General features: G+C 58.0%; 11 protein-coding genes across 11 annotated transcripts; 7 read left to right on the top strand and 4 right to left on the bottom strand.

Moving 5' to 3' along the window:
* Positions 1–518: 518 nt before the first annotated feature.
* Positions 519–2,975, top strand: WHR41_06375 (uncharacterized protein; the record flags this gene model as incomplete). The annotated part of the gene is made up of 1 exon (XM_069374980.1): positions 519–2,975. One exon carries the CDS (start codon positions 519–521, stop codon positions 2,973–2,975), a length of 2,457 nt encoding a protein of 818 aa, XP_069227465.1.
* A 1,100-nt stretch (positions 2,976–4,075) lies between these two features.
* On the top strand, positions 4,076–5,181 carry WHR41_06374 (uncharacterized protein; the record flags this gene model as incomplete). Its single annotated transcript, XM_069374979.1, has 2 exons — positions 4,076–4,085; positions 4,145–5,181. 2 exons carry the CDS (start codon positions 4,076–4,078, stop codon positions 5,179–5,181), a joined length of 1,047 nt encoding a protein of 348 aa, XP_069227464.1.
* An 87-nt stretch (positions 5,182–5,268) lies between these two features.
* WHR41_06373 (uncharacterized protein) lies at positions 5,269–6,974 on the bottom strand. The gene is made up of 2 exons (XM_069374978.1): positions 5,756–6,974; positions 5,269–5,700 (listed from the first exon to the last, which is right to left on the bottom strand). Exons 1-2 carry the CDS (start codon positions 6,898–6,900, stop codon positions 5,373–5,375), a joined length of 1,473 nt encoding a protein of 490 aa, XP_069227467.1. The 5' UTR covers positions 6,901–6,974; the 3' UTR covers positions 5,269–5,372.
* Positions 6,975–12,371: 5,397 nt separating this feature from the next.
* WHR41_06372 (uncharacterized protein) lies at positions 12,372–13,879 on the top strand (the record flags this gene model as incomplete). The annotated part of the gene is made up of 4 exons (XM_069374977.1): positions 12,372–13,000; positions 13,164–13,339; positions 13,391–13,754; positions 13,806–13,879. Exons 1-4 carry the CDS (start codon positions 12,940–12,942, stop codon positions 13,877–13,879), a joined length of 675 nt encoding a protein of 224 aa, XP_069227466.1. The 5' UTR covers positions 12,372–12,939.
* A 486-nt stretch (positions 13,880–14,365) lies between these two features.
* WHR41_06371 (uncharacterized protein) lies at positions 14,366–14,900 on the top strand (the record flags this gene model as incomplete). The annotated part of the gene is made up of 2 exons (XM_069374976.1): positions 14,366–14,467; positions 14,529–14,900. 2 exons carry the CDS (start codon positions 14,366–14,368, stop codon positions 14,898–14,900), a joined length of 474 nt encoding a protein of 157 aa, XP_069227469.1.
* Positions 14,901–15,148: 248 nt separating this feature from the next.
* On the bottom strand, positions 15,149–15,845 carry WHR41_06370 (uncharacterized protein). The gene is made up of 3 exons (XM_069374975.1): positions 15,702–15,845; positions 15,493–15,605; positions 15,149–15,436 (listed from the first exon to the last, which is right to left on the bottom strand). Exons 1-3 carry the CDS (start codon positions 15,732–15,734, stop codon positions 15,412–15,414), a joined length of 171 nt encoding a protein of 56 aa, XP_069227468.1. The 5' UTR covers positions 15,735–15,845; the 3' UTR covers positions 15,149–15,411.
* Positions 15,846–16,052: 207 nt separating this feature from the next.
* WHR41_06369 (uncharacterized protein) lies at positions 16,053–17,240 on the top strand (the record flags this gene model as incomplete). Its single annotated transcript, XM_069374974.1, has 1 exon — positions 16,053–17,240. One exon carries the CDS (start codon positions 16,053–16,055, stop codon positions 17,238–17,240), a length of 1,188 nt encoding a protein of 395 aa, XP_069227533.1.
* Positions 17,241–17,951: 711 nt separating this feature from the next.
* On the bottom strand, positions 17,952–18,686 carry WHR41_06368 (uncharacterized protein; the record flags this gene model as incomplete). The annotated part of the gene is made up of 3 exons (XM_069374973.1): positions 17,952–18,248; positions 18,320–18,438; positions 18,635–18,686. The coding sequence occupies 3 exons, from the start codon at positions 18,684–18,686 to the stop codon at positions 17,952–17,954; spliced, it is 468 nt and encodes a 155-aa protein (XP_069227534.1).
* Positions 18,687–18,959: 273 nt separating this feature from the next.
* On the top strand, positions 18,960–20,013 carry WHR41_06367 (uncharacterized protein). The gene is made up of 2 exons (XM_069374972.1): positions 18,960–19,274; positions 19,347–20,013. The coding sequence occupies exons 1-2, from the start codon at positions 19,223–19,225 to the stop codon at positions 19,739–19,741; spliced, it is 447 nt and encodes a 148-aa protein (XP_069227541.1). The 5' UTR covers positions 18,960–19,222; the 3' UTR covers positions 19,742–20,013.
* WHR41_06366 (uncharacterized protein) lies at positions 20,005–23,636 on the bottom strand (the record flags this gene model as incomplete). Its single annotated transcript, XM_069374971.1, has 3 exons — positions 23,376–23,636; positions 22,709–23,318; positions 20,005–22,416 (listed from the first exon to the last, which is right to left on the bottom strand). Exons 2-3 carry the CDS (start codon positions 22,757–22,759, stop codon positions 20,005–20,007), a joined length of 2,463 nt encoding a protein of 820 aa, XP_069227542.1. The 5' UTR covers positions 22,760–23,318; positions 23,376–23,636.
* A 914-nt stretch (positions 23,637–24,550) lies between these two features.
* WHR41_06365 (uncharacterized protein) lies at positions 24,551–27,562 on the top strand (the record flags this gene model as incomplete). Its single annotated transcript, XM_069374970.1, has 5 exons — positions 24,551–24,795; positions 24,854–24,976; positions 25,036–25,504; positions 25,556–26,020; positions 26,078–27,562. 5 exons carry the CDS (start codon positions 24,551–24,553, stop codon positions 27,560–27,562), a joined length of 2,787 nt encoding a protein of 928 aa, XP_069227539.1.
* Between the last annotated feature and the right edge of the window lie 348 nt (positions 27,563–27,910).

Below are 27,910 nucleotides of genomic sequence, written 5' to 3'. Positions count from 1 at the left end.
GAGACCGCTCTCCTCAGTCTCGCGCCGTTGCCCGTCCTGTCTCGCGCGCAATTGAGGGTGAAATTGGCGACTGAGATCGATCGCCGCGCCACAGGTCAGTACCGCCCGCCAGCACGCGCCCGCTCTGCCTGGCGAATTCCAACTTCTATTACCCGCACGCCCGTGCGCCTGCGCACGCCCACCGACTGCCAGGCCCGTCTGCAAGGGCGTGCTCACGTCGTTGGAACTAGGCCCTTGCCGCCCAACGGCCGTCCTGCACCAGAATCGTCCTTCTAATGCCATCTGCGCAGCCTGCCTTCCCACCTCGCCGCCTCGACTCCTCGCCATCGACTTGCTCGAAACGCCCCGCTCAACACGACACTCCCACCCGCCGCCAACCCACTCCAAGCCCGCCCGAGCCGCTTGCACAGCCCGACATCCCATCCCGACGCGTCAAGTAGGCCCGCAATCCGCCGCCCGACCAGCCTGAGGGCTTCCCATCCGAACATCGACTTTTGTCGACGCGTCGCCCCAACTCGATGGATGTCTTCCACGATACCGACGCGTCTCTGCCCGCCCTGCCCGAGCACGATGTCGAGGCCGCATTGCTGAATGCCCTCCGCCCGCTCGGCGACGCGTCCAGCAAGGCCAACATCAACCTCAACCCCACCACCGCCGCCTCGGACGGCGCATCGCCCACCAAGTCCGACAGCTCCCCGCTCAGGCCCATGCAATCGAACGGGCTCGCGAACGTGAAGATCTCTCCCCCAAAGCAGCCCGTCTTCACCGACTCGCCGCAGAAAAACGGCAGCTTCTACCACACCTACCACCAGAATGCGCCGATGCCCCAAAAGGCTCTCTACCAGCACTTTCCCAACGCGCAACCTGTCGGCAAGGAGAACGCTTTCCAAGGAGGCTCATTCGGCGACCTGACCGCCATGCCGTACGCCGAACCCGACTTTGGCTACAAGGCGCCTATGAAGAGGACAAACTCGGAGATGGCGCCTTCAAGCGAGCGCCCGAGCTCGAAGAAACAGAAGCAGAAATACGAAGAAGAGGAGCCTTTCGACTTGCCGGATCCCAAGGAAATGCCCGCGGTGACCGACGACGGAGCGAAGCCCTCCTACAGCTATGCGACACTCATCGGCATGGCCATTCTCAGAGCGCCCAACCGCCGCCTGACGCTTGCGCAAATTTACAAGTGGATCTCCGACAACTTCGTCTTCTACCGATTGGCCGAGAGCGGCTGGCAGAACAGCATCCGTCACAATCTCAGCTTGAACAAGAACTTCATCAAGATCGAGCGACCCAAGGACGACCCCGGCAAAGGCAACTATTGGGCGATCAAGCCCGGACAAGAGCGTCCGTTCCTTCAAGACAAGAAGAACCCCATTCGCCGCATTACCAACCCGGACTGCTCTCAGTACATGCAAGCATTGCCGCAAGAGTTTTCCTCTTCCTCCGTGTACAGGCCTTCAACCGCGCCAGCCATTGGACACTTCACGCTCGCTCCGAACCCTGTCAAGAAGAGTGAAAGCAAAGCCATTGACTCCGCGAAGTTCCCCGACGAGTCTGAGATCCTGTCATCCGATGGCACCATCCCGGCGTCCGATCCTGCTCTCGCTGAGGACGACCACGAGCTCTCTGCTATGCCTCCGCCACCTGCGCCCATGCGATCTTCGCCACCTCCACAGGAGTTCGGTTCCTCGCCGCCGCCCATGGCTTCACAGTCAAGCCGCAGAGGAACGCCGCCTCCTGCACCTCGCTTCAACCCTAGCACTCGCTCTGCGAACCGTAGGCAGAAATCTTCTGGCATGAACGACAGCGGCTACTGGTCATCCATCGAGTCTTCCGTGGCCCGCGGTGGACAACATCAGCCTACCTCCGAGGCCGATGTTTCCCGATCCCGTATCCGCAAAGGTCGCGCTGAAGCAGAGATTGCTCGCATCAGAAGCTCATCCTTTGACAGCCCAACGAAAGATCGTCGCGAGGTCAGGCCTACCATCTCACGCCTGTCTTCATCGCCCATCCGACCTGAAGCGGATCCACTCACCCCTGCGGTGGCCTTCAAGCGTCCGGTCAAGGCGCCGATGTCCGTGTCTCCAAACACCAACCTTCGCAACCACCGCAACAAGATTCGCGCCCTCCTTGGCTCACCTGCAAAGACGTTCTCTCCGCAGGCTGAGGCGAGCAACTGGAGCCCTGCATTCAACCTCACCGTAGACGACGGCTCTACCGGTTTCACGCCCTTCGTGTCACCTTTCAAGGCTGCGCGCACGCCCTGGAAGCCCATCTTCGGCAACACCCCGACTGCTGATGACAGCTACATCAACACCACTTCCCAGCTCTTCGATGTATTCATTGACGGACCCGAGGAGGATGCCACCAGCCGCGGCTCCCCTGAGAAACGATCCGCACACCGCCCTTCATTCGCGCGCGCTGCGACCAGCTCCGGCGTCCTCGCCGACATCACCGGCAGCGCCAAGAGCAACAACATCAGCCTCACAGCATCGGCAAGCAACACCATCTCGCCCTTCCTCAACAAACCGAACTTCGGCCCGTCTCCCGCAAAGCGGAAGATCAACATGCTCGGCTCACCTCTCCGCCAGTCACACACAGCTTCCAACGGTGGCACGCCAGAAGAAAATCGCTTCTGGTCCGCCTTCGCAGACGAAGCCGGGCCCAGCGTAGACAATAACGAGCCCATCAGCCGCCCCCACACCACCGCCCCAAACGAGACCGATGCGAACAAGACTCACGCCGACACGAAAGACGCCGCCACCCTCTTCGGCCTCGAGACTCTGCTGCCGTCCGACGGCTCCGAGGAGGGCATCGACCTGTTCCAGGACTTCGGTAAGATCGGAGGCGGAATGCCCGCCATGCCCGTCGCCAGCGACAGGTCTACCGGCAGCCCCGTGCGCAAGTCCGAGGCCAGCCGCGCCATGCCTCCCCCCGCGAGACCGGCGCTCGCGAGGAGCTACACGAGCCGGTGGTGAGTGAGGAACGACACGGCAACGAATTTCACGTGACGCACGAGATCAAGAACTTTCTTTGGGCCACGATTATCCTATGGGAGACGACGACGAGAGGAACTACGCGAGAAGAGAGAGGCGAGAATTGATACCCACCACCCCTCAACGACCCTGACAACAACAACTCCCGCTGTCTCCGACGCTGGGGTATCTCAGAGCAGAATGCTGCTACGCATTGAACGAATTTTGTTTGACACGAAAAGAACGCGGAACACGCGGCTACTCTCAGCCTGACGAGCTTTTTTGGCGCAAGAACAAGCGCCAACGAGCTTTCGCGCTTGAAATTGGTTTTTTGCTTTTGGGTCTCGTACTGTAACGTCTTGAACACTGCCCGATTATTTTTGGGCTATTGCTTCTGCTTGCGGAACGTTCTTGTTTTTGACTATTATGCGAGGCTGGTTCTTGTTTTTTCTTGCCACGATACGAACTGTTTTGAGCTGGAGGTGCTTTCTTGCGATTCTTGTTCTGGTATATTTAGTCCTTTTTTTTGGGGAAGCTCGGGAAAATGGGAAGGTGGGCAGGCAGTAATAATACCCGGGGAATCGAAATGTGCACATCTTTCATCTTATCATTTCTCCATTGATTGAGTTTGGATTGGGTTGACTCGCGCGCTCGCTCTTTGCTTTTGGTGTCGTGCCGCTGTGAACTTTGGTCAATGTAAGGTACCCGTCGATCTGCGGTGATCAGCCGCCAGATTTTGAGGAAGGTTACACAGCATTTTTGGGTGTCCTCACTTCTGAGCTCTTGCATTCCTGAACTCCGAAACATGAATTCTTGACCCCATGACGGCACCCGTACGTTTAGAACACTCGCAGTAGGTATCAGCTGTCGTTGAAATAGAACGAGTGGTGACGTCAGGGCGAACGACTTAGCGTTGCTAGCATCACTGCATTGGGACGGCGGGCGCGATGGTGGACGCGAGTCCGAATCAATCAGTGGCTTTTTGGCAACGTAGACGGTATTCATTTTGGTCATAATAGAAGTCATCTCAATTTCTTGGAGGTCGAAGTCGTTCGGGAGCTATTACTAGGTTCATCTCTTACCATCCATCCAACACTGCCATCATGAATTACGGTACCCCATTTCCCTAACAATACCTTCACCAAAACCACCCACTAACAAATGCCATTCAGACTCCATAATCGAAACCCTCGTCGACAGCGGCTATGTGCCCACCTTCCTGCTCCGCCGCGGCATCCGCGCCCAGCTCCAAGACCGCATCAACACCATCTCCAACACCTCCATGCAGGCCGCGCTCGAGTCCAAAATGGCCTACGTCGACCTCCTCCGCACCCGGCCCATCGCCATCAACACCGCCGACGCCAACACCCAGCACTACGAAGTCGGCACCGGCGTCCTCTCCGCCTGCCTCGGGCCCCGCATGAAGTACTCCTGCTGCCTCTACCCCAAGGGCTCCGAGACCCTCGCGCAGGCCGAGATCGCCATGCTCGAGCTCTACGTCCAGCGCGCCCAGCTCAAGGACGGCATGCGCATCTTCGACCTCGGCTGCGGCTGGGGCAGCCTGTCCCTCTACCTCGCCGAGGTCTTCCCCAACAGCCAGATCACCGCCTTTTCCAACTCGCGGACCCAGAAACTCCACATCGACGCCCAGGCCGCGCAGCAGGGCTTCACGAACCTCACCGTCGTCACCGGCGACATCGCCACGGAGACTTTCGCCCGCACGCCCCACGAGGCCGCCTACGACCGCGTCCTCTCCATCGAGCTCTTCGAGCACATGAAGAACTACGCCTCGCTGCTGCAGAAAGTCTCCACGCTGCTCAAACCCCGCGGCAAGCTCTTCGCGCACCTGTTCGCGCACGCCAGCACGCCCTACGATTTCGACGCCGGCTGGATGACGGAGCACTTCTTCACGGGCGGCACGATGCCGTCCGCGGACCTGCTGCTGTACTTCCAGGAGCACCTGAAGGTCGAGCGGCAGTGGTGGGTCAGCGGACGGCACTATGCGAAGACGTGCGAGGATTGGTTTGCGAAGTTCAGCGCTGCGAGGGCGGAGGTGTGGGGCGATTTGGAGGAGACGTATGGGGTTGCGGACGCGGCGAGGTGGTTTTACAGGTGGCAGGTTTTTTACCTGGCTTGCGCGGAGTTGTTTGCTTGGAGGGGTGGGGAGGAGTGGGGGGTTTGTCATTATTTGTTTGAGAAGCCGGAGTGAGCGGTGGAGGTGGGTTGACCAGCGAGGGCGTTTCGGCGGGATCATAGACGCGGCAATATCACAGGACAACGGTTTTTCAAGACGAACTTGGGGAAAAGTAGCGTGGCTCGTTTCAGATCATGCAGTAACGCTCATATTCTCATCTAGAGTTTTTCTTTTCGAGTTGCTCATCTAGTCACCAAGAAGACCATCTAAGACCTTTTCTCCTCCGCCACCGCCTTCGGCCTCTCGACCACCTCGCCCTCGCCGGGCACCTTGGGTGCCGCGCCGCCCTTCATCTCCGCCTTGCCCTTGGCCTTCAGGCTCGTCGAGTCCTTGGGCAGCTCTTTGGTGAAGGGCAGGAACTCGGGCTGGCCGGGGATGTACTTGCGCAGGACCTCGGGCACGTTGAGGCCGTCGGGCGTCTGGTAGTTCTCGAGCACGCAGCAGAGTGCGCGCTCCGTCGCGCAGAGGGTGGAGTTGAGCGCGTGCGTGTAGGTCTTTTGGAAGGAGGCGTCGGTCTGCTTCTTTTGGCCGTATCTGGTGGGGTGTTGTTAGTTGATGCCATTAGATTGTGGGAAGGGCTGATTCTTACCTGATCTCAAGCTCGCGGGTCTGGTAGTCTGTGCAGTTGGAGCAGGAGACGAGCTCCTTGTACTCGCCCTGGAAGGGGAACCAGGCCTCGAGGTCGTACTTCTTGGCGGCGGCGTTGTTGAGGGCACCAGAGACGATGCCGACGATGCGGTGCGGCAGGCCGAGCGACTTGTAGAACTCCTCCGAGGTGTCAATCATCTGGTCGAAGTGGCTCCACGAGTCCTCGGGCTTGCAGAAGATGAACTGCTCGATCTTCTCGAACTGGTGCACGCGGAAGATGCCCCAAGCGTCCTTGCCGTGCGAGCCGGCCTCCTTGCGGAAGTTGGTAGAGTAGCCAGCGTACTTGATCGGCAGGTCCTTGTCGTTCAGCCACTCGGCCTCGTGCATGGCGGAGATGGGCTGCTCGGAGGTCGCGATCAGGTACTTGTCTGTCGCGGGGTCGTTCTCCTTCTCCGTCACCTTGTAGAGCTCCTCGTCGAACTGCTCGAGCTGCGCGGTCTTGGCCATGGCTTCGCGGAGCATGAAGAAAGGCGGCTGGTTGGGCTTGTAGCCCTTGTTGAAGAGGAATTCGAGACCGTAGTTGATCAGCGCAAGGTTGAGGAAGAGACCGTAGCCGGTCAAGCAGTATCCTCTGTGTCCGACAATCTTCACGCCGCGCTCCGGGTCGTAGCCGTCCAATCTCGCCAGCACCTCGTGGTGGGACAGGCAGTCCTTCTTCTCCACCGTCACGCCCTCAGGCGCCCACGTGCGCTCCAGAGTGTTGTTGTCCTCGTTGTCGCTGACCGCCACCGAGTCGTGCACGTAGTTGCCGACCGACTTGACCTTCTTCAGCAGCAGCACATACTTGCCCGCCGCCAGCTCCTCGAGCTCCTGCTTCTCCTTCGCCAGCGCGTCCTTCTCCGCGCGCAGCTTCTCGAACTCCGCCGGGTCGCCCTTGTTCTTCTTGTTCAGGCCCATCTCCTTCTGCACCTTGTTGATCTTGGCGCCCATCTCGGTCGCGGCCGTGTACTGCGTCTTGCGGTGGTCCTCGAACATGGCGATGATCTCGTCGACGATCTCCTCGCTGGCATGGCGCCGGCGCTGCGACTCCTTGATCTTCTCCGGGTTGCCGCCGCGCTCCTTGATGAAGTCGTTGATGTCCAGCATTTTGGCGGTGTTGTGTCCGTGTGGGAAGCCTGCTGGCTGGGTATATGTGGATTTTCTTTGGGTGTTTGGTTTTACGGTTAGGGCCAAGGGAAACCCAAAGTTCCGAGATGTGACTGCAGGCGCAAATTGGTGGGGGACGTGGGGCAGCGAGCGATTGGATGGGATGCCTCAGGTGCGGGCGTTTCAGACTTGACCGCGTTCATGCACACAGCAAAGACGCATCGATATTGCGAGATGTAGAAACGAGCAATTCTTGTTTCAAAATTGCTTATGATTGATCGTGTTCGAGATCTCACTGACTCAGTTGCGATTGGAGCTGAATGCAGTCTTTTTGCGGATTGGCGTTCAAGGACGAGTCGACATGCATTGAAATGATGATATGGGTATGTAGCATTCTCGAGAGGTTGTTGCTGCTCTTTTTTGGGGTCAACAACAGCTAGTCATTGGCTCTCATGCTTCGGAACTAGCTGCGGGCTTTTTAATACTCGATTTTCGAGCACTTTTGGGAGACTGGCCGTCACGCAAGTTGAGAAGACAAGGGCAAACAGCAACCTCGTGCCTTCACTGCCTTCTAGTTCATATCCCAAAGATCATAGCTCGCATCTACCTGGAGCTAGCTGTTCGCTTTTGGTGAACCGACCTTTGTTTTCGTCTTTCAATTCAGTATACTTTTCTTTCTTTCCCAGAGGAGAAGAAAGAGCCGTGTCAGTAGAGTAAGCAGTGAATACACTTGATCGCGAAAACCAAAGGGCTAACTATTGGTTACAATTGGAGAGAAGGGAATTGTGATTGATGAGCAATTGTCTAATTTCATGTTCTTATGGGAGATTACTAGCTCAGTCACCTTTCAACCTCCTCGACGAATGATACCCCCGAAATCAAGTCGTACTGCTGTACCGCCGATGCGGGGGTTGGTGCTGACGTTCATCTCCAGTGAATTGGTCTTTCTTCTAATGATGTTTGGATAAGTATGTTGGTTTGTTGTGATTTCGGACAATTCGTGATCTCCGCTGGCAGTCCTGAGCTCCGCATGTTACCTCGCAGCTGCTGGCTTCGTTGCTCCGATTGCACTAGCCAATGGAGATGTGATTGAGCGCGAGGGCTCGTTAGATGTCTTCCACATGCTCTTCCTCAGGAAGGGTGAAAGACACGTCGTTTCCACTCTCCAGGAGCGCAGCATTGAAGAACTGGTGAAAGTCGTCCTCCGGCGGGTCGACGGGGGCATTGAAGCTCCTCGGAACGCTGTCGGGGCCGGTGTAAGCCTGGGACACCGCGGTGTTGAAATTGCCAAAGACTGGCTCATCGGACGAAAAAGCAGGCAAGGTGGCAGGCTGAGCCTGATCCTGGGTGCCGGTGTCGATGCCATTGTCGTAGGCCTGGGAAACGGAGGTGTCGAGTTTGCCAAAGACTGGCTCATCGGACGAGAAAGCAGGCGAGGTGGCAGGCTGAGCCTGATCCTGGATGCCATTGCTGTAAGCCGGAACGGGCGCGATGCCGGAGTTCGACAGCGGCAGGGGCAGACCACCAAGGTTGGCAGAGTTGTCGTTGCTAGGTAGGTCGTTGTAGCCACCGTCGTTGACTATAGTGGGGTTGTATGGAATGGCATAGCCATTGGCCGTGGGGAGAAAGTTGGGAAGACCGGCAAAATCCCCGTCGCTTGGGCCCAAGTTACTGGATGCGCAGGCAAAGCCCCCATCGTACGGGGCCGAGTTAATGGATAGACCGCCTTGATCGTTGTTGACCGGCGGAACAGTGTTCGGAATCAAGTTGCTGGATGCGCCGGTAAAGCCCCCAATGTTAGGGGTCAAGTTAATAGAGCGACCGCCTTGGCCGCTGTTGGCTTGCGGAACAACGTTAGAGCCCAGGTCTGAGCCGATATGATTCCCAATCGAATTACAAGGTATGGCATTGAAACCCATCATTGCCCCACCATCGTGACTGCTAGAAAAGCTAGTCGAAGTCGAGTTGTTGCGAAGGCTGGTCTGCGACAACGCGAAGCTACTGCTGCTGCTGTAGCTGGGGTCGGAGTATGATTGGGGGCTTGTTCCGTAGGTAGGAGATTTCATGAAGCTTGAATTAGCGCCACCGAGATTCTGCATGATCGGGTTGTACGATATGCTCGACGGCTGCGATCCAAAGTAGTTAGACGGCTCGGAGCCTGGAGTCAAAGCGATAGGCAGTGGACGAGGGTACTGGTACGACTCAGAGCCCTGCTGGACCGAATAGCCCGCGCTCGGCGGCTTAATGGGGTAGGGGGCCTGCGCATGCCCGATAGAGGTATCCAGACTGTTGCCGAGGGAGATGCCCAGACTGGTGTCAATGAATGCCGACGGCAGGCCTTTGCTGACTTTCAAGTGACTGTGACTGCCGAGTTGGGAGTAATCCTTTCGAGAACTGGAGAACGGATCGCGGTTGTTCCACCGATGTACCGTATCGTTCAGAAGCCCGCTCTTAGGCTTGACTGTGGAACCGTGAGCCCTCTTCGCCTTCTTCACCAGGGGTTCATCATCTGAAGGGTCCTCATTATTAATGCCGGTTTGCTCAAGACCATCAGTAGGAGTTTCCGCATAGTTTTTCGGCTCGGTTGGGCGGAGTTGCCATGTTCCTGTCGGACTATTGCCACCTTCAATCTCACCAGTTGACTCAGCGGCAGACTGCTGCTTGCGGGTCCTCTTGGTGGCGCCACGTTTGGTCCCAATACCAGTGCCTGCGGCCTTCTGCTCGGTGGCGACCTTCTTCTGCTCGACCTTTGCCTTCTGCTGCTGAGCCTTGCGCCGGCTGGCGTTAGTCTCTGCGAGGAGAGTCGATTTGCGGGGCTGTGCAGTATTCTCTGCCTTTGCTTGAGATCCCTTAGCGCGTGACTGCGCAGCGCCGGAGCCATAAATTCTCTTCGCTTCGTCAGCGAGAGGATGTGCGATCGCTTGGAGCGCGGCAGCCGAACGTCTGGCGCCGCGACTCAACTTTGGAGGCACACGCCGTCCTTCTGCGATCCGGTGGTCGCGAATTTTCGCCAAGTGCTGCTTGATAGCCTCGCCGGTCATCGGGAGCTTTCCCTTAGAGGGGTCGCGCGGCTCCATGGCTTCGGCAACGTCGTCCCACGGGATCGGCTTACCGAGATTCGTGCAGATGTAGTCCGTAAACAGCAAAAGTAATTGATCCTCGTCCGCTGCGGCTTTTGTCAGCTATTATGCTTGGTCTACGCGGATGGAAAAGCACTTACGATCCCAGCGCTTCAACTGACGGCCCTTAGTGCTCTTGCGAGAGGATTTCGTAGTAGGCGCTTGAGTCTCGTCTTCGACATAGTCGTGATCCCCGGCGTCGTCGTCGTAGTCGTCGTCAGGGGTGCCATTATCAGCAAAAGGAGCATCGTTGGCCGAAGTGGGAGGGGGCATGTTGCCGCGGGGATTTTGCGCCATTTTGCTGTGTAGCGTAGCGTCTGGCGATCGGTCAGCTCGAGAGAACACAATGCCTCATGGTAGACGTGGTTGGGCTTTCCCCCTTGTCGTGCGACACGGGCGGTTGGGTGCAAACGGAGTATCTCGGTGAAGCCATACCTGATGGGAGCAAAGATAGAGGCAGTTTATACGCCTAGGGTGCGCTTGCCGTGCCTGTGAGGCTTAGCGAAGCTGGAGGATATTGAGGTGGTCGTGTTCGGGGTAGATGTTGGTGTAGTGGGAGGAATGGCGAGAAAGGTTGGCGCGAAGAGCAAAGAGGACCTTAGGCGATTTGCAGCTCACTCGCACGACACGTGAAAATCTAGATGCTTTGAGGATAAGTACTAGTATCGACGCCGGTGTTGCCGCTTTTGGAACGTTGGTGTTTGCCAATATTGCATGTGAGGCACGTGAGCGTCACATGCAGCTCAACGACGGTCTTGTCACGGGATTGCGGGGCTTGTAAGTGACGTGTGAAGAGACCGGTGTGAGTAGACCCGGCCCCCACCCTCTGTACGTGAGGGGAGGTTGAGGTGACGCAGATGTTTGAAAAGGACGGCATTGCTGATGATTTGGTCTTCGAAACGCTCTCGATTTCGTGTAATCTAGGTCCGGGCACGTCAAGGCGCCAGCGACAATGGCGACCCCGAGCTTGGTTGAGGGACTGAACTAGGCGATAGCGATTTCAGTGTGATTGATGTAGCCAAACATAACTCTTCAAACAGCAAAAACGGCGTTTCGAGCGATCCTGATGGGCTCCAGAGAAGGAGTACATGAGGTTTACTGGAGAAAGCAGATCGGAAGCCTCAAAACCACGTGCTTCTGATGTTACACAGCGACGGCTAGTCAGCTGCCCCTGCGAAATGATCAATGTGTACCTGGACGCGTGGCTCAACCCATCTGACCGCTTTTCAACTTTGAACACTGATGACTGTGAAATGCCTAGGTCGAAATCACGGATCAAATGTTGATAAAGGCATGCCAACCGGTCTGGTACGTGACTTGAGGGGGAACATGATTCCATACGGGTTTCCGCAATAAGACCTTGAGGGGGCTTCGGGCGACTGGGTAGGCGGAGGCTTGAGGACTAGCTTGCTCGATGACAGGTTGAACGAAGGCGAAACCCTTGAGCAGAAGTAGCGTGAAAGAAACAAACGTGGACGTAGCAATTTGACATTGTGTATAGCGCGGAGCATGTTTGCCGTGGTGGTCGTGCTGATTCTGCCGTCATTTTTGTGCCTTCAGTTGTGTCACTTGCCCTCAGACGAAGACAAAAGATCATGATAGTTCTAGAAGCCGTTTTGTGCACTTCATAAGGCACGCGTCTCGTAACAAACGCGTGGATGTTGGATGTTTTCTCTCACAAATACAGGGGGGGAGAGCTGACGTTCGTGGGACTTGCAAACGGATCGGGGAAAGCTTGGCTGCCTAGACACGGTCAACTTCATCTCTCCATCGTCCATGGTCTTTGATCGTCCATGGTCTTTCCTCTCCCAAGTCTTCCAACGGTTCCTGGACTGCCAGCTGTCAAGATTACGATGGAGTATTTGTGCTCGCGTCTTGCGACCTTGACGCCTATGTCGCGCCGGGGAGGATTGCGATTAACATGAAATCACAGATTCATAATTATGTTTGCGATCCGTGGCCTTCCATTTCAACAATACTAGCGGCATGCAAGCCAACAAGCAGAACTGGATTGAGAGCAGGACTTGGTTTTGAATTTGCTTGACGTACGAGCGAAAGAGCTCGACAAGGCCACCTCTATCATGATCATAGCCACTCAGCCATAGTCACGGTATGTGACGACGCTCTCTCACACCTTTCGACTAGCCACGTAATGAACGCTACCTGCTGCTTCCCACTCCGGACCGAGGTGTATCAAATCAACGAGCCGTACTGAGCCCTGCAAAGGCCGCTGATCACCCAAACCGGTGTCTCAATCGTCCTCCTCCGCCTTGACCGCGGCCTCACCGTCATCGGCCTCAACCTCAACCTCATCCTCAGCATCAGCGATCTTGCGCTTCTTCGCGCTGCCAGTCGCCTTCTTGCTCTTGGCCTTCTTCGGAGTCTCCGGGGCACCTGGAGACGTGCTCGCAGCCTTCACTTCGGACTTCTCAATGCCATACTTGTTAGGCAGGCGGGAGAAGCGCTTGGAACTGCGACCTCGATGTTAGTCTTGCTTGGCAAACGCTGCGGTTGGAAGTGTACTTACGCTGCACCCTTGGACGGAAGGTCGAGTTCATCGGCGACCTTCTGCCAGTCAGGCTGGGCTGATATTAGTGCTTGGATTTGGCGTCAGGGCTGGGAGACGTACTGTGCCGACGCCGGCCAGCTTGATGATGGTGAGGAGGAACTTGACGTCCTCGTCTGGGGTGACGGTGACTTTTGGTGGCATGTTGGTGACTTGTTGCGGAGTTGGTGGAATAATGGTAGATGTTAAGACTTGATGTCGTCCGTCGTTGACAGCTGGGGAGGATGAAGTTGGTGTCAAGAGGTTGGGTTCAAGGACGACGCAAGATCTTGGGCTCATTCACGATCATTCAAGAAACCAAGGTGGAAAGCACGGAAGTCTCCGCCACGAAGTGAGCAATTCACTGACATGTGAATGTCTCTGCTTCACTCATGTGCCCGTTTGCCAGTTCTGCCTTGCAGAAAGTCGCTCATTGGTACGTGCTATTCCGCAGCTGTCTCCTGAATGCCGTCGCCGCCTCGAACTTTTCCTTTTCCTTTTCACTTTTCCCTCTCTATCTTCTCCTTTAATCTCCCTTCTACACGACCACTGCAGACCCAGCCACTACTGTCATTTCGTTTCAGACTGACCACCATCAGTCGTACTAGTGGAAACACACATTTGCAGACATACACCGTCAAACACTACAGCCACCCAAAGCCCGCTTCCAATGGCCTTCAATTTCCGCGTCGCCAAGGACGTCCTTAGCAACAATGACAGGGACCGCCTCGTTTGCATCTATCTCAACCGCGTCGATGAGAAGCTTGACAGCACGGTGAGCAATGCAAATGGCTCAATTTGACGCTTTTCCGCTAACAAGTTCTAGGTCGATTGGGAGAAGGCGACCGAAGAGTTCGGCGCCAAGTCCGTCGACAGCATGAAGGTCATGACCCGCGCCGCCCTCAAGAAGATCGTGAGTGCTGGTGGTAAGACTCCGGCCGGCTCTGCCTCCCCGAAGAAGGCCAAGGGCAAGAAGGGCGCGAAGGCCACGGCCGATGACGACGACGAAGAGGAGGTGGAGGAGGAGGAGAACCATGCCACCGTCCCGCCGCCGCCGAAGAAGACCAAAGGCACCAAGCGCACGAAGGCCGCTGCCGACGAGGAGGAGGAGGTCGCTGCTCCGCCGAAGAAGAAGGGCCGCAGCAAGAAGGCCAAAAAGGCTAAGGCCACCGATTCTGACGCTGCTGATTGTGAGTTATTTAGGTTTTGATGAACTCATTGACCTTGCTAACACACTACAGCTGCTGCTGAGGAGGAGATGTTCGCCGTCAAGAGCGAGCAGAGCACCGACGGCGAGGGGAATACTACTGATTGATCTTGATGACCAATTGCCATTCTCTTTCACAATTTCGAATGATCGAGGGCAAAGCGCATTGATCAGGACAGCTTTTCTGGCAGCCACTACAGTCAGCTCTTCGATTGGGTAGCATGTTCGCATACCCTTGCTGTGAAATAGCTGACCTCACCACCAACGGACAATGAATGCTTCATATCTCAAGTCTCACTTCTTTGATTTTGCTGCCCAGGTAGTCAGTGAATGAACTTCTGTGTCACATGCCGCGCGCCACACGTCCTATCCGCACGCAGATTTCAGACCTGTCACTTTCACATGCCGGATCCCTAGCAACGAACAATTACCTCTCGAGAACTTTCTGTCTCGCTCTCCATCTGCGCATCACCTTTCCCAATCTTTTCCACTCGACACAAATACACCACAAACCTTTCCACCTCAACTCTTACCCTCCAACCAACAGCCAAACCTCGAGCCAAAACCCATCACACCCACAAACACCCGCCCAAAATGTCCACCTTCTCCTACAACATCGCCAAAGCCCTCCTCACCGAAGCCGAGAAAGAGCGCATCATCTGCACCTACCTCAACACAACCGACCCAAACGCCAACGTGAGAACCCCCTCCCTCCCTCCTCTCCCCACCACCTCCCCATCTCTGACCGCCCGCGCAGGTCGATTGGGACAAAGCCGCCGCCGAGTATGGCTCTAAGTCTGTCCAGAGCTACCGCAAGATGATGCAGAACACGGCCAAGAAGCTGAAGGAGGCTGAGGCGAATGGGGTAAGCGCTACGAGTGCGAGTGCTTCTGCTTCTCCTGCGAAGGAGGCTGCGCCGGTTAAGGGGAAGGGTGGGAGGAAGAGGAAGGGGAAGGGGAAGCAGGCTGGTGAGGGTGGCGAGGAGGTTGAGGAGACGCCGAAGAAGAAGGGGAGGAAGGGAAAGGGGAAGAAGGCGGCGGATGTTGAGGAGGGTGATGTTGAGGAGGGTGTTGGTGAGGATGAGGAGAACATCAAGGCGGAGATGGCGAGCGAGGAGGATATGTTCTAGCGGAGTGGGAGGACTTGGGGTATGCCGATTGGGAGGGCTGTTGTTTTTTCTGGAGGCTGGTTTGCTGTTTGACGCGGCTTGTGCGGGTGTCTTGCAGTTCCGTTTGGTTTGATAGAGGGCTGCCCTCGGCTGGATGCTTGGATTAGAGAACGAGTGGCCGGATGAACTTCCAAATTTCGTGTACTGGTCTCCGACGTAAAGTGTCAGTATAAATCGCTCATCGAGCTTCTGACGGTGAGAAAAAGGGATCGAGAGTAAAGTAAGCCTTTCGATTTAGTCGGCGACGGGATATCTGTACATCCTGCTCAAGCGCATCTCACACGCAGAGATCTTCCAACCCAAGCACCATGCAATGCAATTCCAAATACATGTAGACGAAGTTCAGTCCTTGTTCGTGAAACCCTGAAACCCGTCCGTCTCCTCCTGGGCTGTGAGCCCGGCTCTCATATCGTACACTTCTGCACCCCTGTCTGCCATGCTCTTCATACTGTCAACCTCCGTGTTGTGTCATCTACTGCGCAAGAGGAGAGAAGAGTCTGCCGCAGGTGTCAATGATATATTCCTCATCTAAGTTCCGGCGGAGGAGGCGTACCTGATGAGGCTGGGCCTGGGGTTGCTGCGGGTGTAGCCAAGGTAGATGATGAGGGGAAGGTAGCCGTAGTGGACACCGACTTGGGCGAAACCAATGACGCGGGCGATGCGCTCCTGTTTGCGATGTCATAATCAGTACGACGTTTCTTGAAGTATGCGCCTGCGCGGAGTCCGCTCGACTTCGGCCGTAGGCGGAGGCTGGGATCGTACCTTGGTCTCCTCAGAAAATTGCAGCCAGGCCATTTTGAGAGATGTGTGGTGAATTTGGTGGATGGGGGGAAGGCGATGTAGGTGGTGATGAGGCTGTCACTTTGGGGATGCGATGGCCGTCGAGCCTCAAGGCTTGAACTTTTGGGCTCGGGAGGTCTGCCGAGCCGAATCGGGAAGCTCTGCATGTGAAGCGCATCGCGACTTCCTAACTTTGAAACGCAGCGCGGCTTCTTAGCTTTCCCTCGCCGTGTTCGCAACAACAAATTTTCCAATCCTCACACCCAGCATACAAGTCTGATCGCAACGATGTCAGGCGCAAAGCATTGGTACCGTGACGAATCCAACTCCAAAATGAAGACCAAAGGTTATTCGCTGACCTCCCGCAGGGAACAGGACAAGGACAGCACTGTCTACGTCGGCAATCTCGCCGAGCAGACAACCGACGCGATCATCTGGGAATTGATGATCCAGGCCGGACCCGTCGTCAACGTTCACCTTCCGAAAGACCGCGTCACCCAAACTCACCAGGGCTATGGCTTCGTGGAGTTTGCGTCCGAGGAAGATGCCGACTACGCCGTCAAGATCATGAATCAAATTCGCCTCTGGGGCAAGCCGATTCGCGTCAACAAGGCGAGCGCAGACAAGCGTGGAGGAGGAACTGAAGGATCTGGACTGGGCGGTGGCGCAGGAGTTGGAGCTGAGCTGTTCGTTGGAAACCTGGACTCCATGGTGGAGGAGAAGATGCTCTTCGAGACCTTCTCGCGCTTCGGCGCGTTGGTCGCTCCGCCCAAGGTCGCGCGCGACGACTCGAACATCAGCAAGGGCTATGGGTTCATCTCATACGCCTCTTTCGAAGCCTCTGACGATGCGATCGAGCACATGCACGGCCAGTTCCTCATGAACAAGGAGATCACGGTTCAGTACGCTTTCAAGAAGGACGGCAAGGGCGAGCGTCACGGCGACGCTGCGGAGCGCGCCCTCGCTGCGCAGGCGAAGAAGAACAACGTCGAGATCGCCATCCCGGCCATGCCTGCCAGTCTTGTCATGCCGAACAACGCGCCAACCGCGCCCGCGGCCATGGGTGCACCCCGCGGCCCTCCGAGTGCCCCGCCGACTCCCTACGGCGGCTTCCCTCCTGGAGGCTTCCAGCCGCCGCCTGTGGCTCCCTACGGTTTCCCGCCTGCTGGCCCTCGTCCTGGCCCTAGTCCTCAGGCTATGGGTGGGTATGGCCCACCGCCAATGGGTCACACTGGCATGCCGCCCAGCATGCCGCCAAATATGCCGCCAAACATGCCGCCGAACATGCCGCATCGTCAGTTCAACCAGTCGCCGCTTCACGCCCCACCTGCGGCTGGACTACCCCCGCGTCCGCCACCCAGCGCCGCCGGCTACGGAGGTCCTCCCCAGCCACCCATGATGGGCTACCAGGGCGGTATGCCTGGCATGCCTCCGCCTGGAGGTCCGCCTTCTGGTATGCCTGGCCCGCCACCCGGCTTCCCGCCTGGCTTCCCGCCACAGCCGCCGCAGCACCCTCGCTGAGCGAACAGGCGAAACTGCATCTGCAGGCCCAGGATCAAACACTCAGTGCGTTCTAACGTTTTCACGACGCCAGTGCCTTCATGCAAACCTGAGCGGTGTAAACAACAATCAGAGCGTCGCAACACTTTCCTGACGCTAGTGCCTTCATGCACACCCAATTGGCGCGAAGACCGTTCAGCACTATAGCCGCGACAAAGCAGCTCCTTCCAGGAAGCTTCTAAAGTGCATAACAGGGACCAACCTCAGTAGATCTGACAGCCGCACGCTGGGCTTCAGGTCCTCAAACTTGACTGAAACCAACCCCCACGCCCTGACGCGAGCGACACTGATCGGCTCTTCCACCAACACTTTCACGATTCCTCACGACACTTTTCCTTTTGACTTCGGGTTCCTCTTGCATAGCGTGGCGTCAGGGAGTCGGGCATATTGGTCAGCTCAGGTCATCCTCTCACGATCGAGACCAGGCGTCTTTGGCGTACATAGCTTCACGATACCCCAATGAAAACAATTTCCCTTCTCAAACTCCCGACGCACACTCACATCACAGCTCCTCCATGAAAAATGAAACGTGAAACCACGACTGTTGTTGTTGGCGTGCAGCAGCTTTTCTTTCTTTTTGTAATTCCAGCATACTACATCATCCTTCCATCATGCAAAGCCGGCCCAAATCATGCGCCAAACCCAGAACCCTCCTCTCCAACGTCAAACACTCTACGAGCTCTCAGCGGCCTTGCGGGCAGCAGCGCCGCGGGGCTTGGGCGCCGCGCGCTCCTTCTTCTGCTGCTGGGCCAGCTTGACGGCCGAGGCGCGCGCGACGGCGGCGGCGCGCAGGTCGGCGCGGTAGCCGCGCTTGGCGGTCGTGTTGACGACGCTCTTGTAGAGCTTGCGCGACGGGGTCGAGGCGGCGAACGAGGCGGTCTGCTGGGACTTGGCGGGCTTGTTGGCGCGCGCGGGCAGCTTGGTGGTCAGGCCGATGGTGTTGGGGGAGTCGGCGTTGATGCCGATGGCCTGGGGAGGGGGTTTTGTTAGATGGGCGTCGAAGGAAGTTGTTGGAGGTTTGGGGAGGCGGTGGGGCGTACCTGGGCGTTGGCGAAACCAGCGTACTTGCGGGAGTGCTTGTTGGTCAGGTTGAGCGGGTCGCGGGAGAACTGGACACCACCGGACTGCTTGCGCTTGCAGAGGTAGGAGTTGTTCTTGCCTGTATTGAAGGAAAGATCAAATTAGCCATGATTCCTTCAAGAAGACCAGCCATCCTTTCGGAGAGAAAATCATTCCCGCCGTGCATTTAATCGCCAAAGCATGATCCTCTCAACCAACATCCCATCTCTTGACCAATGCATCCTCCAACATCGAATCCTCCTCCGGGGTGTTTCATCTCGCGAGGGAAAACGTACGGCTAATTTGCCAGATGAGGTCAGAGCTCAGGTTCTCGTACTGGGCGGCCATTGTGAAGGATTGTGCGGGCGATAATCGTCTGGTCGAAAGTCCGTCGTCGTCGTCGAGTCTCTCCAATCCAATGTTGGACGTCTTGCGAATTTCGCCCGCTGCCCCGCCAAGACTTTGGTGTGAGCCGGCTCGTCCAAGCCAGCAGGGCGGTTGGGGTGCCTGAGGCGTTACTACTGGCTTCGGCGTCGGCTTCTGCGGGATGGGGCGCTCGCTCGCTCGCCGCGGCCGGATCGGCAGGGAAGCTTGACGTCGCGCTCGGGCTTCGTGAAGGTGGATGAACGCGCGCCTGGTGTCTTGGTGTCTCTGGCGAGATTGTCACACCTGCCTTGGGAGTTGCACCTGAGGCTTATGCTGCAGTACACTGTGGCTTCGAGGAGGTCGAAGAGTCTACTATCACCGGCCTAATCGTTGCTACGATACACCACGCTCCTTCACCACCTTCCCCTTCGCAAGCTCAGCCATCAAGGCACCCATATCCAGACCAGCCTTCCCTTCGACACCCTCCCTAGCGGAGCACACCTCTTCTCTCGCCCACCATGGCATACATCTTCTACTCCCTAACCTTTCTCTTCCTCATCGTCGCAACAGGTCCGTCTGCACTCCTCTCTCCAAGCCCCCAACCCGTCTTTAAACCTCCCAACTGACACCTCCCCCTCCCAGTCCTCTACCTAACCCGCGCCCTCTGGAAACCCCACGCCCCACCAATCCCCTACCTCACCGCCCCGGGCCCCATCCCAGCCTGGCTCTACAACCTGCACGACTCGCTGTCGGACTCCTACGCGCGCATCCGCTACTCCCGCCTGCCGACGTCCTGGCAAGGCGACGCCGAAGCCGGCTTGCACAGCAGCAATTTCGACCTGGCGGAGAATATCGAGGCCAGCGATTCGAGAGCGGGGTTGGACGAGAACGCGAAGAGGGACGTCTATGTGATTATGAAGAGGCGGGGGGTCGGGTTTGATGAGGCGAGGAGGATTTACGTCGAGGGCGTTTTTGGCAGGCAGGGGGTTGGGGCGGATGGGAGGCCGATGGATAGGAAGGCGGTTATGTTTTCTTGAGAAATGCTCTTTGCTCTTGGGTTTTCTTTTGTTCGGGTGGGACGGGGAGGTGTTTGGTCGCGGCCGCTCGGTTGCGGTGCGGGAAGCTTCTGGGAAGCAAGGCGTTTTGGAAGAGGGAGCTGGCTGGCTGGCTGGCTGCTCGTTGAGATCTTGTTTTGTGAGGGAAAATACATCTCCTGTCTGTAAAGCGCTCGTGAAAGCGCGCTTATCCTTACTGTCTGTCTAGCCATCATCTCTGTCACCTCTCCTGCCCTCAAACACATTCAACTCCTATCCCTCCCCGCAAACTTCCCAAACCTCCCCCTCAAATCATCCGCAAACCCCCTCCTCCCTTCAACAACCGGGCTCCCCGACCCCGACCCCCCACCAACCCCCAACCCCGCAACCTGCGTGCTCAACCTCCCCAGCGCCGACGTGCTCGGCCTGCCCACCGCCTCCTCCGCCGCCCCTCCCGGCGCAGCCGCAACAGAAACCTTCTCCAGCAGCTCCGCGCCCCGGATCTTATCCACCCGGCCGAACCGCAGCCCGCTCACGCTCGAGTCGAAAAACACCTCCCCCTGGCCCTCGGCGGCCAGCGCCATCAGCTCCGCCGTCTGCCGCAGCTCGTCCAGCACGCCCAGCAGCGCGGCGCCGTCCTGCAGGCCCTCGACGAAGCCCGCCAGGTGCGCGACGTCCAGCCCGTACGCCGTCGCCGCCTGCGCGGAGATCTGCCGGATCGCGGCGTCGAGCGGCAGCGCCAGCAGCGCGGCGGAGATGTGCGCGAGCGACTCGTGGTAGATCTGCGCTTTGATCTTGGGCGGCAGGCCGATGAGCACGCTCGACATGATGTTGCTGAGGTAGCGCGTGAGCTCTTGCATGTAGGGGGATGCGGTGGCGGGGACGGCGGGCGACAGCCAGTCGTACTCGGCGGTGTCGATGAGGTCGTCGATTTTGCTGTTGACGAGGGCGAAGATGCGGGTTTCGGCCTTCTGCTTCGCGGAGGCGAATTCGGAGGTCGACGAGAGGGTGATGGGGCCGGCGGCGGAGGAGGAGCTGCGGGCGGAGACGAGGAGGGTTTCGAGCTCGGCGCAGGCGTGCTCGAAGTGGTCGAGGTTGGTGAGGATTTGGACGATCTGGCCGGGGTATTGAGAGGAGAGGCGGTCGACGAGGGAGCGGGCGACGCGGTGGACGAGGAGGTCGTCGAGGGCGGTGTGGAGGGCTGCGTCGATGTTGTGCGCTGCGCTGAAGTGGTCGTCGCTGAAGAGGTAGATTTGGTTGATGAAGTTGCGGATGTCGATGCAGACCAGTGGGTACATTTGGGAGAAGGGCAGGATGCACGGGTACGTGAGGGTTTCCGGGTCGTCTTGGCCTTCGGGGGGATTGTACCAGGAGACGGACATGACGCGGGTGAACTCGTCGGGGTTGTTGACGGGCATGGGCATGTAGTCGTCGGTGGAGACGATTTCTTGGAAGTCGTCGCTGAAGCGCTTTTTGAGGAGGGAGCTGTATTTGTCGAAGAGGGTTAGGAGGAGGCTGTCGAGCGCGGAAACGGAGTAGCCCCAGCTGTCCATTGTTTGGATGAAGAGGGCGATGACGCCTTTGATCTTGAGGAGCTTCTCGTCGTTCTCGACTGTGGGGAGCGCGGAGCTGATGAGCTTGATTGCGGACTGGCACATGTTGTCCCATAGCTCGTCCACGTCGGATTGCGAGCGGAAGTTGTCGGGAGTCTTCATCATGGTCGCACGCTCGACGATCGCGAAGCCAGTGATGCCTTCGAGCAGCGAGCTGAGGCCGGCGTTCTCTTCGTCGTCGAGCCGAAGCGTGGTCGGCAGAAGGAGGTCCTTCTGTTGACGGCGAGTGGCTGCATACTCAGTGCGGAACTTATCTGTCTGCCCGAGCGCCTCGTGGATGTGCAAACATTCAAACAGAGGGCTGAAGTCCACCTGCACCTCCTCGTTGTTCAGCACGTCGAACTCCTCTTCTTCGTCGGCGACGAGCTCCACAGCGGAGTTAAGCTTGAAGCTTCCAAGGTAAGAATCCTCCTCACCCCAGCGCTCCTTCGACCTCGTCCTGCGCATCTCCGTGTGGTAAAACGCGACTTCTCCCAGAAACTGCGACGTCTCCCTGATGCGATACAGCCAAGTGTTGAGGTCGGCCTTAACCGCCTCGGCGATAAGGCGCTGCGTGGCAGGCACGGAGCGCTCGATCATCTCCGCGATCTTGTAGCGCGTGACTTCCCGCAGGTGCACATTCTGCAGCTCGTCCAGCGCCCGCAGCGCCGCGTAATGCGACTTCTTGCCCAGCAGGTCGTGCACCTGGTTCGCCAGGCGCAGCACTTCGAGGCAGTCCTTCAGCGCCTGCGTCGCGTCGTCGATGTTCTGCCGCACGCCGCGGCTCTCGACCAGCGCCTTCTTCTGCTCCGCCAGCTTCTCCGTCGTCGCCTCGATCGACTGGCTCAGCGCCATGATCTCCCCGGTGAGCCCGACGGTGCCCTCGCGCACGTTCTGCAGCTGGTTGACGCTCGTGATGAACTCTTGGTGATTGGTGTTGCAGATGCGCTCGATTTCGCCCTCGCGCTCGCCGGAGACTTGGTTCAGCGCCTGGATCAGCGGCTGCACTTGCGTCTGCGTCTGCGCGGTCTTGAGCAGCGGGATCAGCTGGTCGAGGTAGTCGGAGTCTGACGAGGAGAGGATGATCTGGATTGAGTGTGTTAGTCTGGTGTTTTCATGGTATTGACAATGACATCGCAGGAAGAAGCAGAACAGCAGAGCAGCAATAAAGCAAAGCAGTGGCAACAAAGCAGTAGCAGCAGCAGTAGCAGACAATATATGCCTTTCCCACCAACTTTTTCAGCTTCATCCTGGCTCCTGGCGTGAACTCCCTCTCGGTCCATTGGATATGAAACGTGCCGTGCAAAGTGAGAGAAACGAAGTCCGTGAAAAGATGATCCTGCTCGAAGGAAGGGACAATGAGACCGAGTGTTCTTACCTGCTGCACCGCCCCGGTGAGATCATCGTAAGGCTCGATCAAGCCAGGCATGACTGCGTTTTGAAGTGAGGCTTGTGGAGTGAAGAATGCCTTGTGAGAGGTGGAAGGCTTTCACGTGCGATCCGCCCTTGTTGCCCAATGCCACGTCAGAGAATGCCCCTGCCCCTGACTTCTGATTGCCCTCGTTTGCCTGACACTTCCACTACAACAAACTAACAGTGCAGAACAATGAGAGTCCTGTAGCACTGATGCCTCGCAGGATCTCCAGCTCTGCTCTGACAACAACAGCCTAGACGATGAGTCGCTCGGAGTCTCTGGAAGCCAGGGCTGCTTGGTGAGAGCCTCAAGGACTGCTTGGTCGCGATTCAGACCAGAAAAGATACTGTGGCTCCTGGAGACCCTATAAACCTTGACACTGAGGGAGGCCTGCAAGACACTGGTGATCGATCGTTCCGCTGTGGCCACGCGGAAATGCTGCAGAAAGGCTGGTCTATCGCACCGGCGCGTGCAGAAGGCAATGCTCGGAATCTTCTTCTTGCAACCGCAGAACGTCTCTCGAATCGATCAAGGCCCACAGTCTTTCCAAGGATGATAAAGGCAACTGAATGAGCTATAGCGGCATCAGATACTGGAGTTCGCGTCGACACTGTGGCATTGTTGGACGCACCTTCAGGCCTTGCTGGGAGGCAGCCAGGTTTGGGAATTACTTCGACCGCTTTCAAGACACTCCAATAATGGACTGGATATATCAAAGCAAAGCAGTAGCATATGGACCGGGACCACCTCACCTCAAGCCGACTCGCACGCGCGCCACGAAGCCCACAGCAGCCAACGCTGGACAGTGCACGCGCAGGCCCCCCGATTCTGCCGCTCGTTGATGGCCTCAGGCACGCTGCACATTTGGACGCTCACCATGCTCCATGCCTGAGGCACAAGGGGGTCTGCTGGGACGGGCTGGGTGCTCACTAGCAGCCCTGCAAGCGTGCAGAATCTCTTGGCAGTCACCTCTGGGCTAGCGCCAAACTCTAATCCGCTGGCTGTGGCGGTGCTCTATCAAAAGACGGGGTGACGATTCGGGCTGGAGATGATGACCACTTGCTGCCGTCGCACCGCGTGCAGCGACGCAATGCGATCGCACGGTTGTTGCGCCTATCTAAATGCAGCCCGGGATTGGGGCTTGCCCCCTGGATTGCGCCTGTGTAAAGAAATTCAGTCTTGCAGGGCTGCGGTTGGGTGGACGGGGGCCGTCGACATCGACGACGCCGACACCTCCGCCCTGCTCGACGCGTGGTGCTCGCCATGGCATTGCGACGGCCACGATGGTGGTAGCGACACCGGCTGAGTTGGAGGTTCATGCGGTGGGTACGACGGATCACTCGCACGATTTTGGTGGCATTTGGACGACTGCAACACGTCCATGTCGGGGTGGTCGGCGACGCCGTCTTGCAAGCGTGTGGTATAGAGTCCAGCCCCCGCGCAAGAGCCTCTCGCTGGGCCTCCAGGCCAATCAGACGCATGGCAACGACCAGACCGCCAGTCCCTTGGCGTGAGTCAATTTGGTCAGGTCGAGGAAGGCGCACATGACCGCCGCTGCCTCTATTTCTTCGCCGTCCTCGTCGCAAATTTTCCCTCTCCCCTCCACCGACATCCCTCAAACTGCTATCGGCCAGCATAACAACATCTGCATAGCACAGCCGTTGGCGCGCTGCTCCTCCTCTTGGGCTGTCCGGCAGCACCCCTGCCCCTCCGCGTTGGTCGTCGCCCGTTGGACGCGGCGCAATCGCCCTTCTCCCACCCCACATCGCACCAGGCGACCTCCTACCATCACCCACCGCACCCGCCATGGCCCCCGGCCACGGCAAGAAGACGGCCCAGGCGCCCCCGCCCGCCGGCCCTGCCCCGCCAGCTCCAGCCATCCAGGACCACCAGACCCTGGCCACTCCCCCCAGCGAGACCTCCGCCCCTCAGGCCCCGCCCGCTCAGGGCGGCGAGTCTGCCACGCCCTCCACTCCCCCGCTTTCCACCCACGGCATCCAGCTGGACGTCGATGCCGCCTTGCGTGCCCCTCACCACGTCAACGCTGGCCGGTATGTCGCTTGCCCCCCTCCCTGCCTTGATGTTCGCCACTGACTGACACCTCCGCAGCACCAACTCCAACGGCAGGGTGCCCAACGTCCCGGCGTCTCCATCCCACAAGCCCCTTCCGAACCCTCGTCGCGTGCCCCGCGAAGTCATCCTCCCGTCGCGCGACTCTGCCTCGTCCGGCCGGTAAGTATCCCCAGACCGTCTTGCATTCTGTCCCACCGCAGTCACTGACAACTCTCCAGTATCCGCTTCCAAGGCGCACCGAACTGGAATGGTCCGGCGACTGAGTCTGGCAACCTGGCTCACCCTGACGATCCCTTCGTCTCTGCCTCTTCGCCGCCGTCACTCACTCGCCTTGCCGGCTCGGCCCCGGTCTTCATCCCAGCCCATGACCCGGACTCTCCCTACGATGCCCCACCCACGGCTGAACAGAGCCCTGGTGGTGCCGCCCCCAATGGCGGCAAGTCTGACAAGTCCAACGGCAACTCCCCCCCATCCAATGCGCCCAAGGGGTCTCGTAACTGCAGCTCTCGCCCGGTCATCGTGTCAACCCCGGACCCCAAGGCTCACAAGGCTCACAGCGGCAAGGGCAAGCAGGCTGCCACGCCTGCTTCTCCCCCGCCACCCAAGCCGACGAGGTTTTTGGTGATCCGCCGCATTCGTGCCGAGCACTTCGACTCTGAGCAGTTTCTAGCGGGCCTCAAGAACATGGTAAGTCGTACCATCCAAACAGACTTGAATCTCAGCTAACCCCAACTCCAGCCTCGCTTCCACGAATCCGTGACCAAGCTTGGACACCTCCAGATCAAGTGTCCGGACCCCACGACCAGCACTTACGACGCATACATCTTCTGCGACTCCCTTCAGATGTCCAAGGACATGCATCGCTTCCTCAAGCGTGAGCTTGACGCCGCCTACTTGTCAGCGGCCGAGTTTCTCGCCGAGGTGCCCGACATCCCGGATCATGTGACGACCTTCTGTGCCGTCGTCAAGCTAACGGCCGTCATCAAGAAGGCGAGCTTGCGCAATCGCTTCGGCCAGAACGCCGTAGCCGAGATGAGCAGGACCGTCGCTGCTAAGTTCGGGAAGGTCGTCAGCTTCGACGTCGTGGGCCCCACGAGCCAGCCAGGCTACGAGATCATGATTGAATACGACAGCATCAACGATGCCATCGACGCCAAGCTGAACACTGACTCCGGTCTTGAGCTGAACTATGGCCGTCACCCGGTGAGTCCAACACTCCACTCCATCCCTGATCGTCGACACGAAGCTAACTCACCGCAGCATTTGGACATCGAGATCGTGAGCATGGATCCGGATTCCGTCTCCACCAGGGCTACCACCCCGGTCACCCCGGTCACTCCGGACAGCAACAACGCCGCCGACCCCATGGACTCGCCGGCCCCCAGCAACTCGTCGACTCACCGTCGCCAGGACAATCTCAAGTACAGCCCGACTGGACGTACTGCCGTCCGCGAGGGCCTGAACGGCAAGACTTCTACCGTCCAAGGCTATAAGATTCTGGACCGTGCGAGCGCGCCATCTCAGCCTCAGCACCCGCACCCTGCTGCCCATCGCCGTGTCGTGTGTGACCCCTTCGTCTACTACCACAACGGGAGCAGCTTCTACCAGGGCTTCGATCCCGTGGCTCAACTCCCGCCCGCGATCATCGACGGCATGACCGCTCCAGACGGCTACAGGCCGCAAGACGTGTCGTACGAGAGGATCGAGAATGGCCTCGATTGTCGTACCACCCTGATGATCCGCAACGTCCCTCCGGAGTTCACCATCGACACCCTGTACAAGATGCTCATGGACATCGTCCCTGGCGAGTTCGACTTCGCCTACAATCGCATCGACTTTCGCCTGAACCAGGCCGTCGGCTACGCCTTCGTCAATTTCATCACCACGACCGCGCTGTTGAAGTTTGTTCAGCGCTGGCTCGGCAGGCTGCTGCCGCGTAACATCCTACGCAGGCACCAGAAGCCTTGCGCGGTGTCGTACGCCAATGTCCAAGGATACGAGTGTTTGGTCGCCAAGTTCCGCAACTCCTCAATTCTCGACGAGGCTCCTGGCTGCCGCCCCCAGCTCTACTGGTCCAATGACACTGCCCCCACTCCGGACATGATTGGTCAGCAGCGCTCTTGGCCTGGGGTCGACAACCAGGCTAAGAAGAACCGTTCCACAGAGAACGCTCAGATCGTCGGTCTTTACGCTCGCCGCCACCGCGATACAACCTACGCCAAGAACCGTGCCACTGCCCACTCGAAGTTTGACCGTGGTACTCCCGCGCAGAGGCGTGAGGAGAACCAGATGGGTTCTGGCAATTACGGCTCGAACTACCAGTACAACAATGTGCCGGGCCTTCCCGGCTACGGCCAATCGCAGCCACGTAGCTTGGGTGGCTTCCCTAACGACCCGATCCCGGCATTCCAGCCGTACACTGGACACGCTGGACCTTTGCCCGAGCCGCGTCTGCCTTCGGCGTTCGAGCTCCGCAGCCGCTACTTCATTTACTCGCCGTTCGAAGCCAAGTCAGAAGCCTCCATGCTGCGTACCCAGACGGACGGGAAGATCGGCAAGCGTGGTATGGTGATGCCAGCTCTGATTGCTCCGGTGCACGATCCCAACAACACCTACCCTCAGAAGGCGGATGAGTTCGTGCCCCTTCTGGACCACGTCAAGAACCAGCCGATCATCAACTTCCGCGCGGCCAACAGATTCCCGTACGAGTTCATGCCGCATAGCCCGTCTATCTTCGACGCTTGAAGACAGTCTGGAGGCTGTAAGATGATCTCCCCTCTCTCTCGGCACGTGACTGGTTGCGGTCGACCTTGGAGTTATCGACCTTCTTGCAGTCGATCTTGGTGCAGTCGACCGTGCAGTCGACCTTGATGCAACCGACCTTGGTGCAACCGACTTCGTTGCAGTCTTTATCTTCCGCCGTTTTTGGTCTTCAACTTTCTCAACAATGCTTTCGGAGTTTCGGTGGCAGGCGAGCCACCGAAACAATCCTCGCCGACGACAACATCATACCCAGCATGCTTTCAACACCAGGCTCGACGAGTAACAGCCGACTCACAGGCTGCGAAAATCTCTGGATAACACGACTCTTCT

This window comes from Cladosporium halotolerans (assembly GCF_011745625.1).
Source record: "Cladosporium halotolerans strain TM138-S3 chromosome Unknown Sca26, whole genome shotgun sequence".
NCBI classification, from domain to species: domain Eukaryota; kingdom Fungi; phylum Ascomycota; class Dothideomycetes; order Cladosporiales; family Cladosporiaceae; genus Cladosporium; species Cladosporium halotolerans.
The sequence above is the reverse complement of the archived record's forward strand: the minus strand, read 5'-3'. Positions and strand labels throughout refer to the sequence as shown.

Bases quoted from the DNA above. Each gene is read 5' to 3' on its own strand.
- WHR41_06367 (XM_069374972.1), top strand. From the start codon at position 19,223: ATGGCATACATCTTCTACTCCCTAACCTTTCTCTTCCTCATCGTCGCA. The intron at 19,275-19,346 runs GTCCGTCTGCAC...TCCCCCTCCCAG, and splicing joins CTTCCTCATCGTCGCAACAG to TCCTCTACCTAACCCGCGCC.
- WHR41_06373 (XM_069374978.1), bottom strand. From the start codon at position 6,900: ATGCTGGACATCAACGACTTCATCAAGGAGCGCGGCGGCAACCCGGAG. The intron at 5,701-5,755 runs GTAAGAATCAGC...ACACCCCACCAG, and splicing joins ACCCGCGAGCTTGAGATCAG to ATACGGCCAAAAGAAGCAGA.
- WHR41_06370 (XM_069374975.1), bottom strand. From the start codon at position 15,734: ATGGCCTGGCTGCAATTTTCTGAGGAGACCAAG. The intron at 15,606-15,701 runs GTACGATCCCAG...CATCGCAAACAG, and splicing joins AATTTTCTGAGGAGACCAAG to GAGCGCATCGCCCGCGTCAT. The intron at 15,437-15,492 runs GTACGCCTCCTC...CACCTGCGGCAG, and splicing joins CCCAGGCCCAGCCTCATCAG to ACTCTTCTCTCCTCTTGCGC.